We start from the raw sequence: 12,540 nt of genomic DNA, 5'->3' as shown, positions 1-12,540 counted from the left end.
CACATTCTTGTTTATTAATATTATGCAATTTAAATGCAAAAATTATGAAATTATATTTTATTGGGTATGCCCTTTTAAAAAGCCTTTACATGAATGTATATATTTTAGTAACTGTATTTAGATTGAGATGTTTCGGTACAGAACAGAATCAACAAATGCTTTAGTATTTGATGAATTGTCTCAAAAGTTAAACAGGTAAGTTCAATGGTAAATAAATGTTTTAATAGAATGGTGGAATCTAAAGCCTAAATCCAGTTCTGCAAACTTTTCATGAAGCAAATGCATAAGATTTGGCCATTATTGTAAAGATGAAAGAGAGAAAAACAATAGTTCAAAGGTAAATGCCGCCAAATAAGCAAAAAAATGCATGAGACTTAGCAACCCTGTGAATCTGATTTTGAAATTACAATTTTATACAAATTATTATTGGGAAGTATACTGGTATAAACTACAGTGCAGAGCAGTAGTGAGAAGTAAAAATAAAACAATAAGTAAATTTAATTAACAAACATTTCCAGCTTATAATCGAGCGAGTATGTAGAAACTCAAAATACATTACAGTATTAATAATATTTTTTTAACCACATTAAGAGAGTTCTCTTCTCAGTTTCAAATAATTAGCTTTTCAAAACACTAGTTTACATGTGTATTGATAGGGGATTGATAAAGGAATCAAAAGAGTCCAAAAAAAATATAGGTCAATGTGCTTGTTTTCAAGATATTAGCCATTGAAATTTTGGCGGGAAAATATTCTCTCTTTATTTTTCATAGCTTTATCATTGACTGTGAAGTTTAAGTTCTCAAACACTATTAAAAAATAATTAAAATTTTATAAGATTTTTACGGATGGCTTTCCATTACACATGTAAAAGATTTATAAAAAGAAAAAATGAGGGTCAAAGGGCAAGCTTTTTTAAGGCATTCAATTGGATAAAACCAGAGGATTGTATTAACAAAAATCCCAAAACATGACAAGCGAACTTCCTTAACTTTCATCCCAATTGCTTTAATCTGATAGGGGTTAAAAACTACAAATCATTGACTTTTCCCATCAAGGGAGATAACCAATTTAAAACTGTAATTCTTTATTTTATGTATTTCAGGAGAGGATAAATACAACCATACAAAGTCAGATACATAATGAACTACAGACAAGAGAGTACTCTGATTTATGTGACAGTCTTGTCAAGCTAGATATTGCCATCAGTTTTCTAAAGTCCGTAGGATCAGATCCAGACAGCTTATTGTCTGACTTTATGTGTAAAACACTTAAGATGGAAAATCAATTTCCAAGTTTGAAGGTTAGATGATGAATCAAATTTGTTTAAAAGATTACCTTTGAATATAAATAGTTTGGAATCCTGGCCTGGCATTATTGATGGATATTTCATTGTTTTCAAGTCTTACTTTTCTAGAGATCTTATTTTTTTTTTTATTTATTTGATCATTGTGACATGCAACTGTTAAGTCTATCAGCATGCTTACATATTAGATTAAATTAAAGAATTTTATTACATTAACTTGACTTTAATAAGAAAACCTGAGAGTTTATTATGCCCCGTTTATGGGCATTATGTTTTCTGGTCTGTGCATCCGTTCGTCTTTTTGTCCGTCTGTTCCTTCGTTCGTCGGTCCCACTTCAGGTTAAAGTTTTTGGTCGAGGTAGTTTTTGATGAAGTTGAAGTCCAATCAACTTGAAACTTAATACAGATGTTTCCTATGATATAATCTTTCTAATTTTAATGCTAAATTAGAGATTTTCCCCCATTTTCACGGTCCATTGAACATAGAAAATGATAGTGCAGATGGGGCATACGTGTACTGGGGACACATTCTTGTTTTTTTCTGTTTTTTATTTTGAATTTTTTAATTAAACATTGTAGGCTCAGCAGTTTACTAAATGTAAGAATACTTTGTCATGGTGGATTACATTATCATTAGAGAGAGAGAAACAGCAAGCAAATTCTAGATATAATCAGGTATGGTGTACTTCTTGTTCCATTTCATTTGTATATGTCATTATTCTTTTTACTATTTTGTATTTGTGTCATTATCCCTACAAAAAATGCACAGTTTTTTTTTTACTGTATATGCATTTTAGTTTAATTGGTGTTTTCAATTACCTTTTTTTTAAACTTAAAATCACCTAGCTTAAATACAACTAGCGTTCCGGTATACTTTCTCCTTAACCTCGGCATCTAAATTCTTCAAAAAGTTTTAAAATGTTACTTCACCAGTCAGTACCTGTCCTATTAAATAAATGAGATAAGAATTGATTTACATTGATTGTCAGCCTTTAATAATGGTCAGCTTATTGTTCATTTACTTTTAATATATCTCTATTGGTCTATATTAGATTATCCATCAATACAATTTGACTCTAATATGAGTGCTATTCCTATGAAAAGTGTCAAAACTTATGTAGTATTCTCTTGAAAATAGATGTACTTGTAAGATTTTCGTAATAGGCCGTGTTCACACCAAACATCGTGTACAGTAAACATATTTACAATTAGTTTAATGTAATGGACATTGGTTTCACATTAAATTTGTTCACATCTATACATCTTGTTTAATTACCTGTACATAAGATTTGTTCACACTTGCAAACTATATGACATTTAAATGTTCATTATATAGAACTGAGTGCAAATTTTTCCTGCAACTTTTCTAGCAGTTAGGGAACGACAATTTGACTTCAAAAAGGGGATGGGATTTTTCCTTGAAAAATGTTCTGATCCCCAATTTGATAAAAAAAAAAAAAAATTCTTATCATATAGATGATAAAAATATTCTGATTCCAGAGTTTCCCCATACATTATAGTTATAAATATTGAAAAAAAATTATTTGTATTTTATATAGCATCGAAAAAAACTGAATAAAGACGATCGCGCGAAAAAAAAATCTGACCAACAAAAAAAAACTGTACTCCACCCCCCCCCCCCCCCCCCCCACCCCCCTTTTGAAGTTACATGGTTACTCCTTCAATTAGGAAAACCATTTTGATGATTTGCAGTAGTTTAAAGATACTAAAGATGTCTTGAATACGCAGTTGAAACTGTAGGCTGCAGCAGCGTGCTTACACATGTTACAGACGAAGAAAACACAACATTTCTATCTTTTCTGTTTGTTTCAAATGGTTTTTCTTCTCCATGGAGTATTTGGCAAAGGGAGGGGGGTAATGTTTTTTTTGTTATCTTAGTGGATCTGAGTTTAATGTCATACTTGACAGTAGACAAACAATACATTTACCTGTTGGTGACCTTCTGCTGTTGTTTTTTTTCTATGGTCGGGTTGTTGTCTCTTTGGCACATTCCCCATTTCCATTCTCAATTTTATTTACCTCATACTTTTTTGAGTAATGCATTTATGAGTGAATCGTTGTTTCAATAAAGACCAGTGGCAAATATTTCTGTGAACGTCCAGTCGATTTGGGAAGATCTTTTCAAATAAATTATGTGTTTGGTAATGATGATGTTTTGAGTCTTGATAAGGGGTTAATAAAGCTACGTAAATTTTTTTATATAACAAATGAATATCAAGTTTAGACAAATATTTTTGTAAAGAACTTTATCAATAATTGTTATAAATATCAATTTTATTTAAAAAATCATTTCTTAAATATACATGGTAAAACTAATGTTCTAAATGCTTAGTTTTGTGTACACTTAATCTACACAAGGCCTACATCGACTATCGACTGCATGTAGACAAAACATGATTTAAACCACATGTAAACATGAGTTTTATCAATGGGAACGTAATTGTGTTTAGTTTATGTGTGAGTTACACTAACACAACACCGAGTTTAGGTCAATGTGAACACGACCTTAGTTGTGTGGATTGTTAAAAACTAGAAACAACTCGAAAATAAGAAGAAAATCATGAAAACCTTGGTCAGAGATTTTTTAGAAATTGATTCCTTACATTTGTTAGGGGGGGGGGGGGTATTTTGTACTACATCATAGACAATGATATGTTTATACATACTGTAATTTTGAAGTTTAAATTGATCATGTTCCTTTCTTGTTAGAAATTTTGTCATTACTCTGTCAAAGTGCTGATAAGACAGAGTAAAATTGCAAAATTTCTCACACTAGAGGAAGATAGTATTTGAAGGTTCAGTTTAAACTGTTGGTCTAGTACAAAGCGAAATTCATACAAAAAATTATATAACTTTAAAAAAAAAACTCAGTATGTATTGCTCAGAAAGATTAAGTTGATTGTATCTTACATCTGTCAAAATAAGGAAAATATCTTAGGTTGAAATATATTCTTTTTCAGAATGCCTTTGAAAGTCTATCAGATAGCTTTAAAGATCCATTAGAGCCAGATCAAATAACAGCAATAGAAGAAATAGTAAATGGTTTATCTATAGAATGTATTCATATCTTACTGGTTGTGACCTTTGAATGTATTGTCCTGAGATTGGATGTCCCACTTACAGAAAATTTGACTGAAATCAGGTACTTTCTTCAATTATAATATACACTGTATCATATTTATGGTATTGTATTAAAACTTTTGTAGGAGTTGTTACATTTACATGACAATGTTTTTTATGCCCCATTTATGGGCATTATGTTTTCTGGTCTGTGCCTCTGTCTGTTCATTCGCCTGTCCCGTTTCAGGTTAAAGTTTTGGTTAACGTTTTTGGTCAAGGTAGTTTTTGATGAAGTTGAAGTCCAATCAACTTGAAACTTAGTAAACATGTTCCTTATGATATAATCTTTCTAATTTTAATGCCAAATTAGAGATTTCATCCCATTTTCACGGTCCACTGAACATAGAAATGATAATACGAATGGGGCATCTGTGTACTTTGGACACATTCTTGTTTTTAAAGAATCTTTGTGATTTGGATATGTTGGGAAGCAATAATAGATAAAGAGAAACTAAATGGTATAAATGATCAAGACAAGATTACAAATAAGTCTTATGGTAAAAATTGTCAAGAATTTTCTGTAACTTATTAAAAGAACTCATTATACACGAAACTTTTTGTTAAGTGACTTAATAAAATTGAGAATGGAAATGGGGAATGTGTCAAAGAGACAACAACTCAACCATAGAGCAGACAACAGCTGAAGGCCACCAATGGGTCTTCAATGCAGCAAGAAACTCCCACACCCGGAGGATGTCTTTTTATTTTAATTAAGCAAGGTATGCTGAAATGCTCACCAGTATTATTGATGTATTGATGCAACTATAATGCTACCTCTTATTCTCTGTTGTCTTAACATTGCTACAGTTTCTGTCATCTCATAGATAAAATAAAGTGTTGCACATTTAAAGTAGTCGATTAGATTTGTACTGAACTTTTGTAACATTATTCTTCAGTTTACAAGAGATCCTGATACCATATATAGAATCATCACCTTATGAAGAAGACACCTTCATTAACGAATCTTTAAAAGGAGCTATTGAGATGTTGCCTTTTGGGGACAACAATGAAAACAGGATTACAACAGCACAAATTGCTGATTTTTGGAAACTTATCAACAAGCTGTTGATTTCTAAACAACATTACATGCGATAAAGCTTTGACTAGAAAAATAAACGAGATGTATATTGCTGGGTTAAAACATTATTGTCAGTTTAAAGTAACGGATGTTTTTCAGCAAACTTTGAATATTAATATTTGTATAGTTTTGCACATTTTGAAATATTGTTATTACAATTCCCTCTTAGTTTTATGTTTTAGCACGTATTGACTTTTATTTTTGAACCATTTATCACACTCTTTCACCATTAGCTATGTTATTCATAAAGGTAAAAAGAAATTGTCAATGGCTTGCTGAGAAAATGTATATTAGATTTTTATATAGAAATTATGTTTTATCTTCAATATGATATGAAAAGTGATGATGAGACAATTATCCATAGATCAAATGACACAGTTTTTCTGATTTTTACACTGTTTTATAAAGAATAAATTGTTTAAGTGTTCCATATGATGTAAAGCAGAAAATTTCATGGGATTTTTTTTTTTTATTTCTTGGCAAGATTTTATTTTTAGATACTTGTCCAATGTAACATGACATGCTGAAACTGCATCATGTTTGTACAATATCCTTCATGTTTTTATTAAAGATTAGATTTATTTTTTGATGACCATGTAAAATAATATATTAATTTCAATTAAAATATTATTAGTCCCCTACCAGGGAAGTCGAAGGGGAACTCAGGTCTGTCTGTCCATCCCACAGTCGTCAAATCAGTTTTCCAGACTTTTTTTCTTCATGCTTGAAGATATTGATTTGATATTTGGTGTAATGTTTTATCATACAAGTTACAATGAATTTTTAACCGGTAGGGGACTTTGTATTGCCATGCAATACTCATAGAATGCTTGTTTATATTATAGAGTTGCATGTACTGTATTTAGTATTAAATAGCAACAAAAAATAGATGTATGCTGTGCAGTTAAGGATCCATAGACATAAACATTTGGTAAGTAACACATATTTTGTAATTGTCATCATATATATACATTATACAATTTATTATTTCATTTGTATCACTATAGATAAGAATTTATCATGTTATATTATGGTTAAACTATTTTAATTTTATTTTTTTTCATGTTAAGTTTGAAAATCATGATTGTAATTGCATGTAATGTAATTGGTAAATAAAATTTTTGTATGTTTTTTTGTTTGTTTGTTCAAATAATATCCTATTTTATAGGACTTCTTTCTAGTGTTTTGATGATTAAAAGTTGATAGCAAATGATTTTATTCTCTTATTTCTCCATTAAAAACCTATTACCACTCAAACTTGTTGAAGTAATTGAGCTAATCTAACCAAAATATTGGCATTTAAACCTGGCGGTATATGTTACTTTCTTGTTTTAAAATATTTCAAACCATAAATGAAGTGTTATCTGGTCTATACTTTATACTTCTGCCCATTTGTTATTCAGTTGTCTTTCTTGTATCATGTTAAGTTATTTTTGGTTTACATGCAAGGGTCAGACAAATATATTGAATTGTATTGTAAATGTCAGCTGCAACTCAGATAAGAAGCTTTTATGATTGAATGAGCAAAAAAGGGGGAAAAAACATGAATAATAACAGATACATCCATGTACAGTTATGTTATTTACAATTTTAATTGTTGTCCAATATCAAAACATTATCTCTACAACAAATGCTTATGAAATCCTCTAAGTCATGCTTCAGTGATTCCCTATATAATCAACCAAATTTCCCTCCACCCTGGATCAACCTATGAATATAGCCACTGTTGCTCAAAATAGAACATAAGCGTAAAATATAGGTTGTCTTATCTTCAAATTAAATGCTCTGCTGGATGAATACAACAGCAGAGCTTGAACTCTGAACAGTTGATACAGCTCTTTATTAACCAACTAAGTACATTATTGCCAAAAATGACAATTTATTAAAAATTACATATTTTCTGTAATGGCCCTGTTTTTCTGTAATGGCTCTGTTTTTTTGTAATGGCCCTGTATTAATGCCCAGTTTGTCTGTATTAAGCCCAGTTAGGTTTTTTTTTAATAAAGTTAATAAAATTAAGTTGTAAAGAGTATAATACCTTTTTGTATTTTATTTTATTTAGTAACCAGCAACTAACATTAAAGAACCATATAAACATGATAAAGGGATCACTGTTCATCCTGTTTTTCAACACATAACTTCTTTCAACTTTATTTGGATATTTGGTATATTTAAAGCTTTATCATGATGAAGTACAATTTTTTTTTTTCAAACTAAACTGTCATTAAAAGAGTAAGAGAGTACATCAAGTTGGTAGCAACACATATACTTTTGTTCAGTTGGTTAATAAATGTATTAAGAAGTGGGTGTTTTTATAATGGCCCTGTTATATGTCCTCGGTCAGTAATAATGGCCTCAGATGTCTGTTACAGACTTCCTTGACCATTATTACAGACCTTGGACATATAACAGGGCCATTATAAAAACACCCATTCATTAATACTATAGTATTTGGATTGTAATTAGATATTTGTCACAGCATATTGTATGTTTCTGAGTTCTGACACAGAATAAATATGGTCAAAGAAGTGTAAATTGACCCACGATAGGACTATAGGAGTTATTGCCCTTGAAAGATATATTGTACATTTTTGTACTTGCTTTTTTTTTGGCTTTTTTTTTCAAAATCTATAACAGAAAGAGATAAGTAGTCATCAGCAAAAGTGTATTAAAAAGAAGATCTTCAACTAAGTAAACTTCATTGTAATTGTCAATTGATCACTTATAGGAGTTATTGCACTTGATAGGGTTTTAATCCAATTTTTTTTCATTTTAATTTGGAGAAACCATTGAGGAGTGAGAACGTAAAATTTTTGACTAGGTGAGCAATTCAGGCTCTTACGAGTCTTTTGTTCTTGCTTGGTTTTGTTTTTTCGCCTCACTTAGACCAAAAGGTCCAAATGATCAAGCTCTATCACTTGACATCTGTCATTGCTTCATCTTCAATGGCTGAATAGGTATGAACCAAACTTGTGTGAATGGCGTAACTTGTCAAATTACATCACCAGTTTTCATAACACATCATAGGCGGATCCAGGGGGGGGGGGGGGGGAGCCTATATAAAGAAATATATTTTTTATAGTTATTTTCATTTGACTTGAGTAATATTTGACTACGGATATCAAAATTCCATTAAGATATGGACATTGATGGATTTGTGGTTCTACTCTGCATCACAGCAATATGCTATATCGAAACGATTAAGAAAATGACAAAAGGCCAACTGTTTCTGCATGAAAACAAGATCAATTTGACTTGAAGTTCTTTGCATGCTGATGTGTAAGCATACCGTCTTGTACACTGATATCAGTGTTGTACTATTTGCATGGTTTCTAATACAGAACAAGTAAAGTTAAACCATACAGACATTGAAGATTAATTTATGCGCAATGCCCCGCATGAATTATGCAGAAAAATAAAAGAAACATTCTATTCTTGCTTCAAACTATTTTCAGCGATTTGATGTCAGCAAGTCTCTGAGTAACATTTGAGAATATTTCAATTCCATAATTACTTTAATTAAAATATTACTTTCATTGATATCGAAGACTTACATATGTACAAATATATGCATATCGAACTAAGGAATGAACACTCACTTCCAGTGTTAGCCAACAATTAAGGATATCACCATTCAGGAACCGTTTCCTTTCTCATTGGTATTTAGGATTATTTTCAGAAATTTTAATATAAACACCTCACGTTGGTCTTCTTCCGACCGGCACTGAGTAATTAAAACCCTTGTCGAAGTAGGGCCTCAATTTGCCTTTTTGGATATTTTAAGTGGCAGTCAAAATTCCTCCCACCTTCATCCCGGATGTGTTGTTCATCTATTCTCGTCCTGAACATGCATGAAATATTTGCCACTGGATGTAAAGCAACCAACAATCAATCAGCCTATACTGTAATATAAAAAAAAAACATCGGTCACTTCTAATGTTTGATTTAGAAAGGGTGATTTGAAATGTGTAAAAGACTTCCAATAATGTTTTTTTAACTTGTTAAAAATTGGTATTTAACTCAATATGTCTATATAGAGCACAAGCACGGTGGGTAAGGTTGTCCTGCGAGAGAACGTTCTGTGCTGGTGATTCCATACCTGCCAACTTTTCAAAATGCCCATGGGGGTTTTGCGTGCAAGATGGCTGTCATACTCCAAAAAAACCTTCAAGGGGGGCCTTCAAATACATTGCAATGTTGTTTTTTGGCTTCTTCATACTTTTATAAGCCTCAATTGATTGTAAAATTAATTATTTGTTTAAAATTGTGGACAAAATTGCTCTTTAAAAATTTCACTTTTGGAGCCTCCATGGGGAAATCCCCCGTGAATAGTGACAGTTGGCAGGTATGTGATTCGGTCCTGACGCGGGGTGCTGGTGGGTTTGTCACATTTACATTGTATCAGAACTGCAACAAAACAACCGTTTTGTTGCTTATTTTTCTCTGATACATAATAAGTACCATCTACCATGCAAAGAATATTACAACAATTTTTATTGCAAAAGTCGTGCAAGTTTGCCAAACGAAATTGTCCTGACGGTGTGCTGGTGATTAGAAAAACGGTCCTGATACTGTGCTGGTGGGTCCTGGTTCTGTGCCTTTATAAATTAGTTAAAAGTGGCAAAAATTCAAGATCACTGATGCTTAACTGTTATTGACTAATTAGCTGTTATCTGTTTTCTTAAATTGACATTGTTGTGAATCTGTTAACTGCTACTTTGAAGAAAAAAATCCCCTAATTTTTTATTCTAGTGTTTCTGTTTTCTCATTTAAGATGATTTAAAATGCTGTTGTCGGTTAACAATATTTTGAATTAACTGTAATCTTATTTATTGACCGTTAACTTAATGGAACCCCTCTTGTCCCCTTTTAAGATAAGAAGATATGTTTACGATTTTGGGGATTACGATCTTTTTGCATGATCACCAAAATACGATGTAAGATATGCATTGAATACCTATATGAAAAAGATGATCTTTTATGTTTGTCATTCAGAGGCGGGCTTTAGCCGGCCCTTAAACAAAATGTAATCTACTTCAATGAAAATGGACGTCACATTCGACTTCATGAAATATAAATGAACTAAAATTTAAAAAAATATATAGTATAGCTTGGGCCTGGCGCTAAAATAAGTCGGGATTAAACATGTTTTGTGAAAATCAGGCACACACAAAATTAATCAAGGGAAACAATCAGGTGAGCCTGACACCTTATAGATGAGTTCAGATAATAAGTTCAGTGTAACCTAAGTTTTCCGAATATTGTTTCTCTGACAAATTTGTACGATACTTTTTAAACCAAATGAATCTCAGCCTTGTTTCTGCGCGTAAGAACCATGTGTCTTCAGCAGCTAAAATCAGATTGCTGTGTGAAATTTTTCTGCTGACTAAAAGGATGACAATAGTATCGCATTATTTTTTTTGGGGGGGCAAGTAATTTTTCAAGTTTTGCATTTTCTAATTCCAACTTAAAGTCTGTTGGTCCGAGTACACAGTTATCGTCCTTTGATTTTTTTCGTTGTTCACGAATATAGTCCTTAATGTGGACAGTGTGTTATAGTCCTTAATGTGGACAGTGTGTTACTTGCCAATTTTTGTTATACCCCTTCCAAATTTAATTCTCCATGTTTTATGCCTCATATAGCAAGTTGGGGGGTGAAATGACACTGTAAAAAAATTTGGGTCATAAATATTTAGGTAAAGTAGTGATTAGGTCCAGCTGAAAAAGGTCAAAAATTAGCACTTCGGAAGCTGTCAAAAGATTTCAAGACCCCCTTAACACAAAATTGTCCATATTTTGAGTTAGAGCCGATGAAGTTTTCTATAATTTTGATATAATTTGTCCCAAAAGTAGTACAACACACTGTGAAAATGTTATTGAGAAAGCGCAGGTGGGATTTTTTTTATTTACATTTATTGTCTAAAAGAAATGCACTACGAAATAACTGTGTACTCGGACCTGTTGTCAAGGATTTTTGGTAAAGAATTAGGGGGAGGGAGTGAACGATGTGTCCCACTTTTCTATATTTAAATATATTAATATATTACATTAATTAAAAATAAAATTTGCCTTAATTTTAATTGAAAATCAATGAGTGAAAAATGAGGGAACGGGGAAAAAAATACCAGACAGCAATACACTTTTATTTGAATATTGGTAAAATCACGAAGCTGTTAAGTTGTGTGTGTCAAACACACCTTCTCTGTAGTAATGACTCGTAACTATGGTATTTGACTTCACCCATTTATTCAGAGTCATTTTTAGCTCACCTGGCCCGAATGGTCAAGTAAGCTTATCCCATCACTTGGCATCCGTCGTCCGTCGTCGTTAACTTTTACAAAATCTTCTCCACTGAAAATTACACCTAAATTGGCCTCGATCATCATTGGAGTATCTTGTTAAACAAAAAGGCTTAAAAATAGAACATAGGGGGATGTAGATTTTGGCTTATATCTCTGAAACCAACGCATTTAGAGCAATCTGACATCAGGTACAATTGTTTATCAGGTCAAGAACTTACTGCCCTGAAATTTTCAGATGAATTATTCATTAGAAAAAGGTGGTATTTTCTAGTTTTCAAAAATAACTCAAAAATGCTTTCAGCAGTAACTGTTCTTATGAAACGTTGGTGTATTGTTTATATATATTGACTGAAGCTCCCTTTGTTGCTAATACAAAAAATGACCTAAAAGAGTTTGAATATTCTGACTTTTTCTAAATGACCATTTAATGAGGTGTGTGAATTTTTCTTAATAAGACTATGAGGAAAAGTGGTATATAGGGTAGCAAAATCAAAAGCACCAATTATAAGCAGGCAATTTATCAAGTACTTCGAACGAATTTTGACACTCCAAAAGCAATTTATTCCACTATTTTCAAAGGCCTTATTTGAACAATTTTTATCAGCTGAGGTTTTTTATTGTACCAAGCGTACTAGTAAGTAGAAAACATAGTTTAGTAGGGAAACAATGGCTTGAAACGTAAGAATTCTTTGTTTATTATGAGTTATGTGCAGCT

General features: G+C 31.7%; 1 protein-coding gene across 1 annotated transcript; it reads left to right on the top strand.

Annotated features, from left to right (window-relative positions):
• The first annotated feature begins 846 nt into the window (after nucleotides 1–846).
• Nucleotides 847–6,652, top strand: LOC139506055 (E3 ubiquitin-protein ligase RNF213-like). The gene is made up of 5 exons (XM_071295336.1): nucleotides 847–903; nucleotides 1,104–1,301; nucleotides 1,884–1,979; nucleotides 4,286–4,467; nucleotides 5,342–6,652. Exons 1-5 carry the CDS (start codon nucleotides 847–849, stop codon nucleotides 5,538–5,540), a joined length of 732 nt encoding a protein of 243 aa, XP_071151437.1. The 3' UTR covers nucleotides 5,541–6,652.
• The last annotated feature ends 5,888 nt before the right edge of the window (nucleotides 6,653–12,540 follow it).

This window comes from Mytilus edulis, unplaced genomic scaffold (genome assembly GCF_963676685.1).
Source record: "Mytilus edulis unplaced genomic scaffold, xbMytEdul2.2 SCAFFOLD_2086, whole genome shotgun sequence".
Taxonomy (NCBI): Eukaryota; Metazoa; Mollusca; class Bivalvia; order Mytilida; family Mytilidae; genus Mytilus; species Mytilus edulis.
Note: the sequence above shows the minus strand (reverse complement) of the source record. Positions and strands in the feature narration are given on the sequence as shown.